Consider the following 17,247-nt stretch of genomic DNA (forward strand, 5'->3'; position numbering starts at 1 on the left):
TTCATGTTTAAACCTCAAAGCCTCGCTCGCTTCCTCCTCCACCTCTCTGGGGAAGTTACAGGAGAGGTAGGGTAAAAGGGGGGGGGGGGGGGGGGGGAGAGAGCAAGAGAGGGCAGAATTTTCGAGCGGATGGGTCGAGAGTCGACAATGAGCCGGCATCGTCCGGCGGTTTCATCGGAGAGTCGTGATCTGTAAAAGTCAAAGCAATGGTCGACGACAAGTGAAGTAACGTAGAGTGCATAGGAACGTAAGAATGAATCCAACTGACAAAACTTGTGGTGTGTTGATGACCTCGTAAGACTGTAGTAGTGTTTCATTGAACATGAGCTAGTGTGAAGAAAATAGACAATTGGCTCTGTTTCTCGGAGGTGTAACAAACACCGAAAATCTGGCGATATCCATCTCTGAAGGATGCAAGTCTCAGATCTCATCCTTTCATCGGCGACCATATCTGAGTCTGTCCTTCAGTCGGTCTCCGTACTCGCCGACATATCCTATCTTGTTGCATCTGCCCATTACCACCTCACGAGCTCCAGCTACAGCAAAAAAAAAAAAAAAAAAAAAAAAAAAAAAAAAAAAAAAAAAAAAAAAAAAAGCCCCATCAGCATTCAGCAAATCCTTGCTTTTGCGCGCTTTACCCTAGTAGCTACGTTGTCGCGCGTGCCCTTATCTCTTTGATCGCGAAATTCCGAGGCTGGTGTTGAAAAAATTTCCAAAGAAAAATTCTTTCCGATAAGTTGATGGTTGCTGTTCTCCCCATGCTTCTCCATCCTACCCTTCTCCAAAGTCACCCGGGCCAGCAGATATTTTACTTGGACTCCATTGCAATGATGTAATTCGAGCTGAGACCGGGTCTCGACCCTCGTCCGAGACCAGTACCGTAATGTAGCACATGAGTGTGGAGATGACCCTTGGCTTTATTTTGCATTGTATGCAGAAACTGAGTGTGACCTGGGTCTCCCCACTCCCTGACGGCAGACGGGCTTCAGTTTCAGTGAGAGAACAGAAAGGGATGAGGAGGAATGAACAACGCATGCAGGTCATCCAGTTCCAAAAATTAGAAGAGAGCGAGCTCGGTTTGGATATGCGATCGATGGGAGGGTGGACAATTCAATGCGTGTTTCACGAAAGACTATTCTGATCTCAGGATTGTGAGCCCAGGAGTATAATGACATGTCAAATAAATTCCTGTTTCCCGCATCCAGATGCATTGGAATTCACATGATGAGGAGCCAAGGAGAATCGCATAATGGTAGATCACTGAATGATTGTGGTATTCGGGTGGTTAAAAACCGATCCGTTCAGAGAGTGAGGCACTCAAGGTGCTCGTGGTATCAAGTTGCGATAGTACATGTGAATGTCGGAAGACCGACTACAGAAAAACACCTTCCCAATGAGTTCCCAAACCCGCCCAGAAACCCCCTTCCGATTCCTTCCATGCCCCCCATTACCTCCCAGCCAATGCCCGTACCAGCGACCATGGTGATGTCTGACGCCGATGCCCATGCTCCCATAGTGATAGTGATACAGTTCCCAAATACAAAAACAAAAACAAAAACAAAAAATTAGAAAAAGTCGGTGGTTTTCGCAATGCTCGTTGAATCGTCATTCCAAATCGGAAGAATTAGCGAGAGTAGTCATTGATTAAAAGGTCGGTATTATGTGGTGGTACAGTGTCGAAATGCAAAATTCGCGCCAGACGGATCCGGAGCTCAAGCTCGCGGAGGTTGTGGTTGAAGTTCCCTCGAGCCCAGCTGGTGAATTGTGTTCCAAAAGACCTGATGAGTGGTGGTAGGCATCGTGATGCGGCAGGAATGTCGCTTGGGTTGATTCAAGAACGACCGGGGAAAAGCGTACGGTCATCGACCAACCGTTGGAGTGGTTGATATTAGTGATGGCATGTCGAGACCGACGGTGAGAGGCTGCTGCGTTGATATGCAGGCGGGCATGCTAACGCACTATGGCGTGCAGCTCGTGATGATTGATGCGCCAAAGGGGAGCCACTCAGTATTAAAAAAGCTACTGGGGCTCTGCAGTGGGCACTCTGCAGCCTTGTGCTCCGCGGCCAGTGAAACCAATCTTGAGAAAGCTCGGCCCGGCCGCAACCCTTGTGAAAAGAGGATAGAGCATAGACAGACAATGATGAGAACAAGGAGACATGAGAGATGCCAAGATGTCATCGAGTTGCTTTCCATCCATGTTGAAGCGAGCTGCTTAACCCCTCTTGGGAAGAGGGGGAAGAGGGGGAAGAGGGCGGCTGGGAGGGGGGCCGGGGCAGGGAGGAAGCTGGGAAGGGCGCTGAGCGGCGGCAGGCATTTTGATGGTTTGTTTTGGTGTTGTGATAGTTGTTGTTGTTGTTGTTGTTGTTGTTGTAGATATTCGTGTGGATGACTATGTAGTCAAGTGCCGAGTTGAGTTCTTTGGAGGTTGGCGGCGGTGGTAGATATAAGCTGTCGTTGGTAGAAGCTTGTGTAATCCGAAGACTGTTTGAAGTGTCTTGAGTGTCCTGATGGTGAGCTGATTGGTGTTGTTTAATCTGATGATGGCTATCCAAAGGTGGTGAGAGGAAGGTGGGAGGGCTCAGGCTTATATGTAGGAAATGTGCCGAGTAACGACCTCAACATTGCCCTTTACGGATAACGTGGAGATGGGCAGGGTGGCAGGCTCTGTGAATTCACAGACAGGGCTGCGGCCAGGCAGTTAGTTGTTGCCAGGGTCTGTGGATCGCAGCCCTCGAACGAGAAAAGCCCAGCGTGAATGGAAAATGCCCGGCGACAATGGTACGCATGGTAAGCATGGTACGCATGGTACGCATGGTACGCATGGTTGTATGCCTGGTACGTACCGTCATAGGTATCAGGAACGGGCGGGACCTGGCAGCTGAGACCGTGGAGCAGTACATTGAACGGGGGTTCAGGTACAAGCGATGTAGCGCTGCTGGCGCGATGAATTGCTGCGCGCGTTACAAAAATAAAGTTGCGCATCGCACTCAAGGGGTGTCGAGCCTTGTACCAGGACATGAAGGACGCTAACTTGCGGTGACGCAGCCATGGCTTGGCGTAATTGAACGTCTCAAAGCAGTGAAAGGTTCCTGAATTGTGCCTGGAAGGCTACCAGAGCGATCCTGGTAATGAATGACCTTTGAGTGAGTTCGCGCTGCGAGAAAAATGAAACACAGCAGACCGACCGGGGTGCCCTGCTGCATGACACCGCTTTCCCCCCCCTGTCTTGCAAGAAAGGCGATTGGGGAAAGAGAAAAAGTGCCCTTTGTATAGTACCTGCCGCAAGTACCTGATGACTGGAGCAGGCCAAACAGCCTTTCATTTCCATGTTCACCCATTTTTGGCTGTCGTTGTCGCTGGTCCCGCAGGACTCCAAAAATACGATCGGTACGGGATCGTACGGGGGCCCGCGCTGTAATAATGGGCTAATGAGTGGGATTTTGGGAATAATGGGAGAACAGGCAAAGTCCTGGAATCGGTTTGCAAGAGAAGAACGTCCTTGGTGTTCTGGAAATAGCGGTCGGCCTGCTTTCCCATGGCATCCATGACGACGGCAACTCCTTTGCAATCAGACGTCGTGATTGTTGTCCTGATCGCACCTGGGGTTTGCTTGTCTGTCACAAGATGTATTGGGATTCCTTCGCGTGCCGGTGCCATATGGCAAAACATAGGTGGCCATGCGACCGGGCCTCCGGCGACCCGCGCTGTCCGTCCGAACTCTGCCAGTGCTCGCCCGCCAAGGCCAACCCGCCGGCTACATATTGCGCTGGAGAATGAAGATGCGGTTGCCGTCGTGGTCGGCCGGCCATTGAGAGCGGGCCTAGCCAAGACCTCATTCACATCCACACTCGGCAGGCGGGATAACTTCTGAAACAATCTTGCGTCCACTGACAACAGTCATCGACATCATGTTTACTCAGCTGTACTGGATGGGACGTGATTTCATCCTGCTTCTACATTTCTGTGAGAAAACGGGAAGTGATCGATGATCTGCCACCATTCATTTGCGCATTACCCGCATTCAGGTCAGGCATTTTGACACTCAAGGACGTTCAAAAAGAGCAGCGTACATTGGTGCGCACATTGCAGCTGAAAGTTTTTGGCGTTGGCGTTGGCGTTGGCGATTCCTATCGTATCTTCCACTTGGAGTATGCAAGTTTTGCTTGCCTTTTTTTTCGAGCGTATCCACTGGCAATCTCAGGTGCTTCATTAGACTCAGTAGTGTACTGTGTAGAGGTAGAGCAATTTGGCACAAAATCCGTGCAAAGCTGCATAGGGGAAAATTCCACTTGGCTTCAGTTTTTACTGCTAGCCTGCCCCCAGCAGTCCCAGGCACGCCAGACCAGCGTTGTTTCTGTTTTCGGGGTCTCCCCAGGAACCAGGAACAGGTTGATTTGCCCTGCCGCTGTCGCCGATGCCGTTGGTTTTTTTCCCCTTAGTACCTTATGCTCAGAATGCTGAGGAATTTTTTGCCACTTTCTCATTTCCACGAAACCCGCCAAAACAGGCCCTAAAAATTCTTGAGACTCCAGCACCCTCCTGGGACAATTAGGTACATACCACAACTCCGGGCACTGTCCACCGTCCATCTTCGGCCCGCCCGACCACCAACGTCTCAGTCTCGGGCACGAGAAAGCGGCGAATCTGTCAAATGAACGGCCGAACTCATGCTCAAAAACGGGATGTGGTTTACCCTTCGGACGCGACTGTGATCGCACAACTGTCCTGCGGTCGAACGAGCCAAAGCCGGTTCCCGGCTGACCGTCGGTCAGTGTCCAACTTAAGACATGTAAGAAATGTTTCAATGAGCTGCAGGAGCCGTGTGCTCGACTTGAGACAGCACCGATCAACACGTAATACCGTATAATCTCGGGGCCTTCGTTCTCGGATTCTCACAGTGGGCGGTAGAAATCATCGGTTCTAGCGAATAGCGATTACAAAGAGTACCTTGGGGTCTAGGTTTTCAAAGAGGTTCAAGCGTATCTGTAATGCTGCATGTCACGGTGTTTTCTCGAAAACGTACACCCTCCGAGTGTCTTTCAAAAGCATGCACCGCTTCTGCTAGCAGTAAGTTCTGCATATCCGATCGTCAGCTGGCCCCCTTTTGGTTGCCTTTTCAAACACTCGTAAATTACCTTATGCTGTCTTCACGCCATTATAATATCAACAATGATGGCGGTTGCCTTGTTGTCACCTCGTTTACATAGTGCTCGCAATGCCTGTGTTACAACCAACCACACGCCACCGTTGCAAGTGGCTGACTTGAATGCCTACGCGGTACATTGTCCCTGTAGGCTAGTTGATAGCTCACAAAACTACCGAGACTGGAAGTTGTGTCGGCGATGAGCTGGGAGGGACGAGGACATGCCATGGTCAGCGCGATGCAAGTGTGTACATCAGTGTAGGAGATTCGATCACATTGCCTTCTCATTGACGTCATTAAACCGTAACCTTGAGACAGCTTCCTCCCCCTCCGCACTTGGGAATTGCTTTTAGGGGTGAGACCGACGCCGGATCGGAGCCCCACGATGTTGAGGCTGATAGTCTTTACGCACTAGAGTGGACGTCTGAGATCCAGACCGCGCCGCCCAAAAAAAAAAAAAAAAAAAAAAAAAAAAAAAAAAAAAAAAAAAGGTCCGTCCTTGTGTTGTTCGTTTGCCCGGCGGCGAAGCCGACAGAGCGGCCCGGAAATGAAATGCACTGCAGTCCTCAGCTAGTCGTTTTTCGCTGCGTGCGCGGAGTGTTGGACGGAATTGGAATGGGATGGAGGAGCGGAACGGGAGCATCGCCTTCCTTGGCTCGTTCCCAAGAGCAAGAGAGAGCCATCGCAAGTAGCCCCATTCGACAGACGATTGCATGACGGGAATGCCTCAGAAGATTCCTCTTGTCAGTAACCGTCTCGTCAGGAACTGGGCCAGGACGGGCTGACGGTGCGACCTTCGACTGGATTGGCATCCTTGGAGAACGCCACGCACTTTGGTTGGCGAAGGCCACTTCCCCGCATCACAACTTATACAGTGTTTGCGCCCAAAGGAGACATCCCACCACCTTGGGGGGTGAGCCTGTGTCAGCCGAAGTCTGGTAGGTTGATAAGAAAGAGCTGGTCGAATTGGGTCAGCTCGGGCTGAACAGCCTCTTCGATTATGCCATCTGGTGGCTGGGAAACCCCACTATCAAGTCTATCTTTTGCAAATCACCCATAATGACCTACTACAGGGCTTCAACTGCAACGATATGTCGCGATCAGTGGTGTAAAGAAAGCCGGGGAAGTCAGAAGATGTAAGGCAGGCAGGCAGGCAGGGATAAGGAAGATCCTATCAAGGTACGTGTACACTAGTTTACTCATCTAAGCGCTAACCCGCCATTTTGGCAACTTCTCCGTCTCAAGTCGAAATATCAAGACATGGTCAACACGAATAACCTGCATAAGGCTCACTGTGCTTTAGGTGAGACTCTGCCCCCAAAGGGCGTGCGCTGGCTGATCGAACTTGCATGTCCTATCGAGTGTGTTCAATGTGGGCCTGTTTCAGACCATTCGTACCTAATCAGCATTAATATTTAGGCTTTATGGCGTAACCGACTTTAGCGAGCGCTTATTTGGCCATAGCATTGACAAACAACTTGGGCCATCATGATCATACTGTAGTATACTATGCTCTACGCGGACGGCTGGAGAGGGAACTCGAGTCACTGGCGCCTATCAAAACCTCTTGACCGTGACCGCGCCTGTCGGTACCATGATCACATACACACAGCACGCTCGGGAGTGCAGGAGGAAGCGCATTGAAGCCAGGCAAAGCCGCCGGAGGTGCTGAACGGGATACCGTCGCAAGGCTCGCAACAACGGATTCCTGGCGTGGCATGGGTCAAAAGGGTAAGCGATGTGTAAGTGTACGGCAGAAATAGAACGGAAACGAAGGGGAGCGAAACACATGCGAGGGCCAGGAAATGTAGCTCGACCCTCTCAGTCCTATCCGGACACAGATTGAGTACCGTACCCAGCCCTCTCCAGCCGTGTCTCGAGGTGGATTCGCTGACCGCTGACTCTGAGTCCCTTTCCGACCCTTTCCCTCTCCAGTGGGTTGCGCCCTTTGCGGGCAATACTTCCCTTTGCGGCCTGCTTCGCGGAGTATGTAGTACTTCGAAATGCGGTTCCTCAGATGAAGGTGAACTGTCTATACCGAACCTGAACCCTGATGGTGACCAAGAATAGAATATTGTGCAAGGGAGAAGAGGGGGTAAATTACCAAAAGCACGGGGCGTCACCCTCGTATCTTCGCTATCCCTGGAGCCCTACCCGGGCTGAGTTTTATCGATCACGGCGAGCGTGAGAGTCAGCATTGTTGGGGATCTTGTGTCCAGGGTCTCTGCATGTGGGATTGCGAATGATGACAAGCATCATTGGGTGGTGGTAATTGCTGCTGACAAAGGTTTCTAATGCCGTTGCTCGTTGTCGTTGTCGTCCTGCGACGGCTGACCCGGCAGGCTGGGACCTCTTTTGTGGATCCTGTCCTCCGCACAAAGCTTCAAGCCCCACAAGTCGTTGGGTTCTCCAGCCCTCTAGCGTAGGTAGTTCTAGTACTGTTAACCCTGCACATAACGATCAGCTGTATAACGATATTCTGGCTATAACGCTCAAGATCAGGGTAACGGTGCAGATTAGTATGGGAATAACGATCAACCTTCGCATTACGATTTCGATCAGATTTTGAAGGCGAGCCGCACCAAAATCGTTATACCTAGGGGGTTTGGTCAGTCCTAGGACGTCCAGTAACAGACCGTTACAGCTCGTGATAACCCGGAGTGGGTCCTTCTGGCTGTTTCTAGTCTTATAATTGGTCTAGAACCCCAAGCTAGCCTACCTTACAGTAACGATAACCTGGGCATTACAATCAAGACCTCGGTAACGGACTTGATCGTTATGTGTAGGGTTAACAGTAGTGTAGTGTACGGATTTGCCGCTCAGGGTATTGCATTGCTCCAAAACGGGCAATGGACAACAACAACAACAACAACAACAACAACAACAACAACAAAAACATCAACAACATCACAGCATCACGACATCTCGCCGCTGCGCTTCCCGTCAATCGTGTTTAAACCATGACGCATGAACACCCAAAGGTCCCAACCGCTTCTTCACATGCCAGATTATCATCTCTAGTGCGGGGTCAGCACAGCAAATCGACCTCCGCTTCGTATCGTCGGCACCCGATATCTAGCACTGCCAGCTTACCCCTCGCTCGGTGATGTTGCCAAGAATTTCGTGGAAGAAACCAGATGGCTGGCAATAATCATGGTTCGTCAAAAGACAGACAGGTTACCATTCAGTTTTGCAAAGTATCATTTGTACAGTACTTCGGCCGCCATCTCAAGAGTTGTCGTACCCCTGTCCATGATGTTGTGAGAGTTGGTTTTCATGTGGCTTACATGTTTATCCCGGCAAGAATATATAACAGTGTAGTCATCTGACTCAACTCGCCCAGCTTTTCACAACCTCCTTCCCTGTCTCGGTCGTATACGGCCAGATACAGGCACCGATTACAGAGCACCGGAACCAACTACTTTTCACCTCGGCTGGGTTGGGGCTCTGGGGATTGGCTGTCAAAAATTTTCCAACCTTCTGGAAGCTGCGGAGCAAAAGAAACGGCAACGTGTCGCCGGGATCCCATCTCTTGGAGCGTTTGATCAAGCTATCTTCACTCTGCCAGGTTCACCGATACTCATTTTTTTTTCCCGTTCACCTTGACCACCACACCGCCGGCGCAATGTCGTCGGTGGCCCGCTCCGAGGCCCTGAACCATGGAAACTGTCATGCATCTAAACAAATTTTCACATGGCAGCAGGGACAGACCTCCGACAATTCCATCGTGATCGCCATAGGCTAGGGATGAACACGCTGCGTCCAACAGCGAGGCGCGAGGCGGCTTAGACATGATGCGATAGCGGAGAGTATCAGGCAACGGGGCTATATGCTGACCGATAACAAGGCACTCACTCTGGTCGGGTTGTTGCGACGAAGGAATGTGACACGTCTCGGACATAATAAATGACTGCCGCACTCGAAGACAGCAGCCACATGCGCATGGAGAAAGATTCCCATCACATCATTTGGCCGGCGAGAGTCGCACGGCGTAAGCAGTCCTCCACCGCCTTCTTACCACCGCAGTGGTAACACTGGCCCACGGAACCACCGGCACACCGGCCTCAACCGTGGGATATCGGGCGGGGGGGTTGACACAACCACGACAGTCCTACGGCTCTTTCGGAATAGCAAAGGCTGTGATGAAGGGAAGCTATCAGAATGTGCCCTGTTTCCAGCAAGGCGCGCTTGCCCGTGGGCTTGGCTAAGCATATCCACCGAAAAAAAAAACGAGGGCGCCAGCTGCGCAGCTCCAGGATCCGCACTATGTATACAGCCAGCAGGCACGCACCAATGGTATGTGACCCGTGGTAACAAAACTTTCAATCTGTGCCGTCGTCTCTGTGCAAGACTAACGGGCACAGCATCACGACTTTAGTTCAGATCAGTAGCGTAGTAGCGGTAAGATATGGCACTGCTCCCTTGAAATTATCTGGGTAGAGGTAGCATCTGTACCTTTGTCCTACCCATCCCTCTGCCCTTCCCCTCCATCTGTCTCGTCTCCCTTATGGCTACCGGATGCCTGATCTGCGCCGTCTTGTGTTACCAGAGCCGCATTACCCTCAAGGCTGGGGTTCACCACTATCACGCTGTGGCCTAGGATGGGTTATTTGTTGTCGGCACGTAAGTATCCGCGCACTAAGAACCTCCAGGGGAACGACTCAGCCCGAAGGCCCAAGGCCACCCTCCAGTTCATCACGAGATCCCGCACGATATGTGCTTCAATGACGTGATAGAGTTGTCTTCTTATGGTAAGGTGTCGGTTAGCAGCGGATTACCGATATGGGCGCGCACCTGGGGCCACGTGGAGGCGTGCTCGCTTTGGGTTAGACGCCGACCCTGAATCTCTCCAAGTCAGGAACAATTGAATGTTCATCTCAATCGTACGTATTGATGATAGGTACTGCTTCTTCTGATTGGGTAATCGCGGCCTCAAAGGTTTCTTCTGCTCACCCTGGTGTCATGCGGAGTGCTTTTTGGTGCGCGACGTTCGCCCAGCCCGGTCAGCTGCTACGGAGTGTTTCGAGCGAAGCGACCAGGTACGGCACTAGGCACGCCAAACACATCGACCCTTTGATACATAGCTTCATAGCTGGGCCGTCAGGGATGAGGGCTCGGATTATCACCAATCAAAGGACAGAGCAAGGAGGTTAACGAGCCGAGGAAGATCATGGTCTCACTCCATTTTCCAAAGCTCACCATCTCCAGGCCATTCTCGGGGTTTTCCAGCTAGCCTGATCAGCTAGGGCGGCCGAGATATCCAATTTCTCGCCTGTATCTCTCAACCAAAGCAACGCCAAGCGAGAATTTCACGATTGATGCGCCCCACGGTCTGTATCCGCCGGTCCAAAGTCAGACGAACTCGCGAACCTCCATCTGATTTTCCATCGGAGATTGGGGAAACGGGCGACGAGAGAGGAAAAGGCTGGTTGAAAATGGAAAAGACTGATGGAAGCGAGACTAGTCGCTCGTAAGATCATTACAGTATTTTACACTAACACCAACTCGAGGGACACTGATCCTGAAACGAAGTGTTTCGTTCGGTTTGAAACGCATCAACATGATACGGCAGGGCTTATCATGTTCAGTGAACAGCCTGGGAGGTGTCTTCTCTGGAGTTGACACTGTTCACCACGGCGAAACGGACAATTTCCTCTCGGAGTTGGCGACACTGGGTGGTTGGCATCCCGTTCCAGCAAACTTACAGCTGCTCAGGGGTAGTGTATGCACTATTTTGCGCCATATGCCGTACCTGACAGAAGAGCGATCTAGACCCCTGTCTTGCCACGTGGGAAGAGCTGCTCGTCCGCACCGAGCGAACAACGTGGACCTAAATGAACACCCCTGGCTGGACTGGACAAGACTACGAGCCGCTAACGATCTGTGGTTGGTGTAGCTTGGTCCGAACTTTGTCGGTGTCCCTCTTCTCCGATCTCGTCTTTCACGTTGGGGGAGGGGATCAAAATTGATGCGCAACATCATCATGGCAAGTGTGGTTTTTAATGATCAGCGCCAGCACTAAGTGCTGCTGTGTCGATACATGTTCTCATGATGGAGATGAAGGCCATTCAATAAGCTGTTTGTTCTGCTACCGCCTCGAAACATCTTGTGGTTGAGGTGCCATGGTCGGTTTCCTCACATTATCTCATGAGCCGCAGCCAAGAGCCGAGTCAGATGTTGGAGCCAAGATATTCCCGTCATCATCTCCGGGGTTCATCGTTATGATGTGGTTTGTCTTGGTGTACTTTCTCCAACAATAACGACCACCATGTCCAACGTTGTCACCAAATTTTGTTTGGACGTCTGCCTGGCTTGCCGTCCCTTCGCCCCGCATACACTAAATTAAAATTTGCTGATATCTGGGGGTGTCTTACCATGGCTCCATGTGGACACCACTACGGCGAGACTACCTACTTCGGTCAAGCTTACGGCGCTACAGGACGCTACCGCTGACGGCGATGAGTGTCGATCATTGAAACTTTGGAAAAGTGTGGGTGGACGTTTCCACGTATTCAATGTTACCGCGATTCGGTTGGTTCCGACTTCGTTTCTGGAGCGAAAATTTCACGCTTCATCTCAACAAACTTACGTACCATTATCTGACTAAACTCAACCCATGCCTCTAGAGAGGGCAGTGAACCGAGTCCCGAGGACGACGACAATGAGGCTAAGTGAAAAAAAAAAAAAAAAAAAAAAAAAAAAAAAAAAAAAAAAAAATGAAAAGAGGGACCAACGTTGGGGAATTGCCGCTAGTGCCAGACTATGAACCCTCTCTTCCCACTTTGCTAAATTTCGTGCCTGTGTCAATGTTGCCAAGGGCTGTGTTCTCATGATTCAAGTGTTCGATGCTGCGACACTACGGACATACGGTGGGTTCCATTGCGCTGGTAGCTCCGACGTTCTCGCTGCCCAGGTACCCGTCAACGGTGCTACTGTACCACAATCTCACAGAGATGGAAGAGAAAACAGTTTCTTTCCCAACCAACACCCGACATTATGAGGGTATGTAATGTTGGACCCTGCTTGTTCCTACTCCTAGCCCTGTCCTGTTCTTGGCAACCTGGAGTAATGTAGATGACTTTATTTGTTTTTGTCATCAAGCCGGGTGTCGGTCGGTTGTTTCGGCAATCCAAAAGGGTTGGTGTGTCCAAGGTTTGTTTGGTAACATCCGCCGCGTACCAGATCTCGCCTGTGCAACAAACACTCACATTAAATCTACCTGATGGGGAATAACAGGGTACGACACGCCATCTACTAAACAAGTTAACGATCATTCCTCCATCGGGACGTAGGCAATGTCTCTCCCATTCAATTGAGGCATACATACACCAGCCACTGACTGCTACACACTGCACATAATACAATCTTGTCTTGGCTTTTGCCCCATTTTAGCCTGTTTTACATGACGTTCGTGATGGTTGCGGTGAGGGTGGCCGCCTCTTCTGCAACCGCTTGCGCAAACGGAAAACGGATATCAGATATCAGGCGATGATGCACATATGACCGGTTTTGGTACACAGTACCTGTGTACACCGGAACTAGGTGATAAACGAACCTGCATCACAACCAGTTCGTCCTCCTTCGCCCTTGGAGGATTCTCCCTCTACCGTTCGCCCCTCTGTCTGTTTGGCAGTTGTGTTGTGTTGTGCTTGTTGAGATGGCGCCATATGTATGATCTTGGTCGGTTTAATCCGGCCATCTTCTTGGCACAAGTGCAGTGCCCTGATATCACGCCCAGACCATGAGGCCATATCGCCAGCTAGCATTCTAAATGTCATGTCACCGTAGCCTTCAGCTACAGCGTCGTACTTGCACCATGTCTCGGATGCCAGCGATAGAGTCAAGTGCACGATTACTGCACAGACGTCGTCTAGCTTTGTGTTGCTTTCGATTTTCCAGCGACCCTGACAACTGCGTATATAGTAGCTTGGTGATGACGCTAAGGAGATTTGTAGGCGAGGCGAACGAGCGACTTTACTACATCGTGCGATATTCTACAATGAAAACTTCATGCTCACCCAACTGACAACCCACTCGAGAAATTCCATCACCGTTGCACAGCAATCATCATACCACACATAGTTCCACATCTTGCTATTATACTACACAAGACAAGACAGTTAGAAATAACAAAGAAAAAAAAAAGAAACCTATGAACCGAAACAAAAAGAATATAAGAAACAGCATTATCTAATGTAGAAGTGGAAACTAAAAGGTAGTAAAAAGTCTGGAAACGCTTTGTTTGGATGATGTGGAAAAAAACACCAAAAAGCATCTAAAAATCTGCAAAAAAAAAAAAAAAAGAGGTTCAAGCGACGCGAGCAGGATTTGAACCTGCGCCTCCGAAGAGATTTGATAGGTTTCGAATGGGTAGTTCGAGTCAAACACCTTAGGCCACTCGGTCATCGCGCCTTGGATTTGGTTAACATTTTGTATTGGATAACTTGTTTATATGGAACGGCCGAAGAGATTTGATAGGTTTCGAATAGGTAGTTCGAGTCAAACACCTTAGGCCACTCGGTCATCGCGCCTTGGATTTGGTTAACATTTTGTATTGGATGACTTACTTATATGGAACAGCTGATCTGTCTCTTCCTCCACGACATACAACTGCCATAATACATTCTCTCTACCATCAAGCATATGCATCTACAGAACCATTACGCTTGAATGCATCATATACTACTTTCCCTTTTCGTTTTCCTTTTATTTTTCATTCTCTTTTTATATGTTATATATAGTTGATTCTTGATTTGTACTTTATCTGCTGTGGATGCAAGTCATTCATCTGGGCGTGTCACCAAATTCCAGTTCGTACTACTTCGTCCAGGCAGAGAGCATTCAATTCTATGCTGGCACCAAAAAGTGACCTGTCATTTTTATGCGTTGCAAGTGTATGTGTGAATGATCCTATCACTAAACCCAAGCCAACGACATTACATATCATCCCTTTTTTCGTTAGAGTTTCTTAAATTTATCCTCTGCCTGGTCACTCTAGCGTAGTATTTCCTCCCCTCTAGATGCCAGGGCATACCGCATTTTCCCCTTTCCCCCTTATGGATAAACGTGAAGCTAGATAAACCTGGGGAGATGATGAGCATCGTAGTCCTGCGGTACCGCGTGGGGGTGCTTCACAGCGTAAACCGATATCTTGTGGTCGCTATCTTAGTCAGGGCCCCTATACCAAAAATACCAGCGGATAGCTCCCGCGGAACTCATCATCCCCCACAGTGTTCTTGTCTATACTACGCACAACTTGAAGGAAGTCTGAAAGATATGCTACGGCTACCCTGTGAGAGGTATGCCAGTGGTGCATAGGGAGGGAAATTATCAACACACCATCTTCGGGCTCTGAATCCGACCTTTCTAGCTCCAGACTCTGTGTTTGTTCAGCTGACAACACCTACTACGACGCTGAGTCCGCGTCCTTGGGTCATGAAAAGCTGTCCGATATTGCAACATTGACAGTGTCGGAGACAACACAGGGGGACTCTCCAAGAATGTCTGACTCAGCGATCCAGCATTTCGACAACCTCAAACCGGAATCGGACCAAGCCAAGACCATAAATCGCCGTTCCTGATCCTTTGGGGATTTTCTAGCAACTTCAAGACAGATGGGGAAATGTGGTACTCCTGCCTCCACTGTAAAAAAGATACATCCATAAATCCCCGACAACCGTACTGGTACCTCTGCTATCTTCCAGTAATATGATATAGGTTTTGAAAACCGTCACCACCCAATGAAATGCTGACGAAAAACCGAGTGATAGTCAGTCCACCAAGATGCGACAACAATGTACGGTTATCGAGATCTTACTTGAACATCAGGGACCAGTGGAGCGCCAAGGTTGGCCACTGTCCAAGATGCATCATGGCCCCCCCCCCCCCCCCCCCCCCCCCATGATGGATTTGTAAATCATATGCCAGCGGCTTGATCGGCATCCATGAACTGGAACTTCGGTGTTGTTATTGATGGAAATTCAACGTGAAATTGGATATTCTCCTTTTGCCCCAGATCCGGTGTGGGCTGCATCAAGAGTCGTTCGGTGTTTATTACACGAGTTTAATTTCGTCAGGGGGAGGCGTGTTTCATGTGCCTGGGTTGGTGGTCGATCCCTAAAAAGGGACTGAAAAGGCTGCCGATTGCATCATCTGGAATGAGGCCTGTAACGTAAGGGTACGTACGTACCGTGTTGGTAAAACTACCCCAGACCAAGGTATTTCCGTACGGATGATTCATCCTTGGAGTTGCAATCACAGTTTCTTATGTGGTGTGATTGCCCATCACGTCCTGGCAGCATGGCAATCTCTGCCAAGGTATCCACCATGCCCTTTTCGTGCCCTGGGAAGCGAAATCTACCAATCGGTTGAGCGAAATGGAATGTTTTGAAGGCCAAGAAGAACCTTGCCTTGCTGAGGGTTCCGGATACGACAGGTACAACAGGTACACCAGGCATACCAAGCATCTGGAAAAACGCTAGGTGCACAACATCCGTAGATCGCATTCCAGGCTGAATTGTTCGTTTCAAGACCGTGGGGCAATAAGCCGTTGATGACATCAGAAGACAGGATGATGAGCTGGCCTGTCTAACCTGACCACGGTGCCTGGTGATGAGCGGCGGAGAGGTCACTCCGAGTCCCGATGAAATCCAGGGAGCCTGAAAGAACTGTCAAAAGCAGGCGGTGTGATGGAAGGCGGAGGAGGGAAGAGAAGCTTGCTTGGGTCCTCCTGCTTTCCCATCCCTTGTAAAGTGGCATCGTGATAGCCATGAAGGACTGTCTTGGTGGACCAACTTCAGCCGAACCGCCAGCTTGGCAGCCGTCTCAAACCGCGTCGTCCTCTCCTACGGCAGCCTCGGGAAGTTGTGTAGACGTGATCCAGTTTTCCATCATCGCCTGGCCGCCAGGCTGGGCCGTCAGAGCCTTGCCACTCGAAGGCCCAGTAACGGTTTTCTCAACGTCCCGCCGTTTCACGACAAGGCAGAGTACGCGGCCGTAGATGGCAAAGCCCTCGTATGATATGTCCATAGCGAGCTTCTTTTTGTCATCACGTTCTTCCTCCTGAGCAGCGGGCTGCTTAGATTTGCGACGCTTCCTTTCCGGCGGCCCTTCGCTCCCAGCATCGTCGCTGTCACCGATGAACAGGCCATCATCGTCTGATAGGTCCGAGGCAACCGCTTGGGTCTCGTCATCGGTGCCACCCTCATTCTTTGGTCCCGATGATTGTTGACGTCGTCGTTTTGATCTCCTATTGGCGGGGTCGGATATGACGTCCGTTTCATCAACGGTAGGGATATCGTTTAGATTGACCTCCTGATCTTCGCTACCATCCTCTCGTAGAACGGGCACATCATCGTCGTCGGCTGCCTCCCGAAGTAGAGCGGCCTCTACGTCAACGTCGATAGGTGCTTCACGTGATTCTCCCGTGAGCTTGGACGAGTTGGATTTTAGTTTGGTCTGGACCTTGTCTCGAAAGTGCTTTTGCTTGTGCAACAGGGAGTGTCGAGTGTCTGTTTCCGCAAGAAAGACGGACACTTCAAAGTCATCTATGAAGATGTCAGTTTACAGGTAGTGCACATCAGCCATAACGCGACGGATCAGGGAGGCAGGTTGTTATGGTGTTGGGCCGAACAATAGCCAGACATACCCTCGATGACCACGTCCTTGATACTCCGCTTCTTGCTGCTCTTCTTGCTTTGCGCGCGTTCCCTCTCCTCACGCAGCTTTGGCAGTACTAGTGGACGGACGGCCTCGATGACCTTGGCAAGCATAGGATTCCTGGGGTTTAGAAGCCATGAGTGTGCCAAGGCCGGGTTGTCGAGGTAGATACGACATTCGAGCACCGAATACTTTGTGATCCGAAGGTAACGTCTTATCGGCGCCATGGATAAATAATATCTAGTACACGCGTGGGTCATACACTCTGTCTTGTTAAGTGGCGGGTATGAGACGGATGTTGATGACGATGTATTCTTTGTTGACAAAGGAAGCAGTGGGGTTGGCGGTTGCCATGTCGTGCACCCGTCCTTAGCTCAGCGGACCGGGCAGCCTTGCAGCGCCGACGTTTACAGGGGCAGAGCGGGAGCTAGCGAGGAGCTATGC

At 50.4% G+C, this 17,247-nt stretch overlaps 3 protein-coding genes and 1 non-coding gene across 4 annotated transcripts; 1 reads left to right on the forward strand and 3 right to left on the reverse strand.

Moving 5' to 3' along the window:
• Positions 1-1,734: 1,734 nt before the first annotated feature.
• B0T23DRAFT_79795 (uncharacterized protein) lies at positions 1,735-2,510 on the forward strand. The gene has a single exon (XM_062841811.1). It carries the CDS (start codon positions 1,900-1,902, stop codon positions 2,389-2,391), a length of 492 nt encoding a protein of 163 aa, XP_062695544.1. The 5' UTR covers positions 1,735-1,899; the 3' UTR covers positions 2,392-2,510.
• A 10,591-nt stretch (positions 2,511-13,101) lies between these two features.
• On the reverse strand, positions 13,102-13,448 carry B0T23DRAFT_373945 (uncharacterized protein). Its single transcript, XM_062836823.1, has one exon. The coding sequence runs from the start codon at positions 13,418-13,420 to the stop codon at positions 13,193-13,195; it is 228 nt and encodes a 75-aa protein (XP_062695545.1). The 5' UTR covers positions 13,421-13,448; the 3' UTR covers positions 13,102-13,192.
• Positions 13,449-13,458: 10 nt separating this feature from the next.
• On the reverse strand, positions 13,459-13,557 carry B0T23DRAFT_t109. The gene has a single exon. It is a non-coding gene; the product is annotated as a tRNA-Ser (tRNA).
• Positions 13,558-15,969: 2,412 nt separating this feature from the next.
• Positions 15,970-17,030, reverse strand: B0T23DRAFT_426410 (uncharacterized protein; the record flags this gene model as incomplete). The annotated part of the gene is made up of 2 exons (XM_062839985.1): positions 15,970-16,691; positions 16,793-17,030. The coding sequence occupies 2 exons, from the start codon at positions 17,028-17,030 to the stop codon at positions 15,970-15,972; spliced, it is 960 nt and encodes a 319-aa protein (XP_062695546.1).
• Positions 17,031-17,247: the final 217 nt, after the last annotated feature.

The sequence above is a fragment of the Neurospora hispaniola genome (assembly GCF_033458365.1).
Source record: "Neurospora hispaniola strain FGSC 10403 chromosome Unknown B0T23scaffold_2, whole genome shotgun sequence".
In the NCBI taxonomy this organism is placed as follows: Eukaryota; Fungi; Ascomycota; class Sordariomycetes; order Sordariales; family Sordariaceae; genus Neurospora; species Neurospora hispaniola.

What these genes read in the sequence shown, in the direction of transcription:
- B0T23DRAFT_373945 (XM_062836823.1), bottom strand. Translation starts at nt 13,420, where the DNA reads ATGCTTTTTGGTGTTTTTTTCCACATCATCCAAACAAAGCGTTTCCAG.
- B0T23DRAFT_79795 (XM_062841811.1), top strand. Translation starts at nt 1,900, where the DNA reads ATGTCGAGACCGACGGTGAGAGGCTGCTGCGTTGATATGCAGGCGGGC.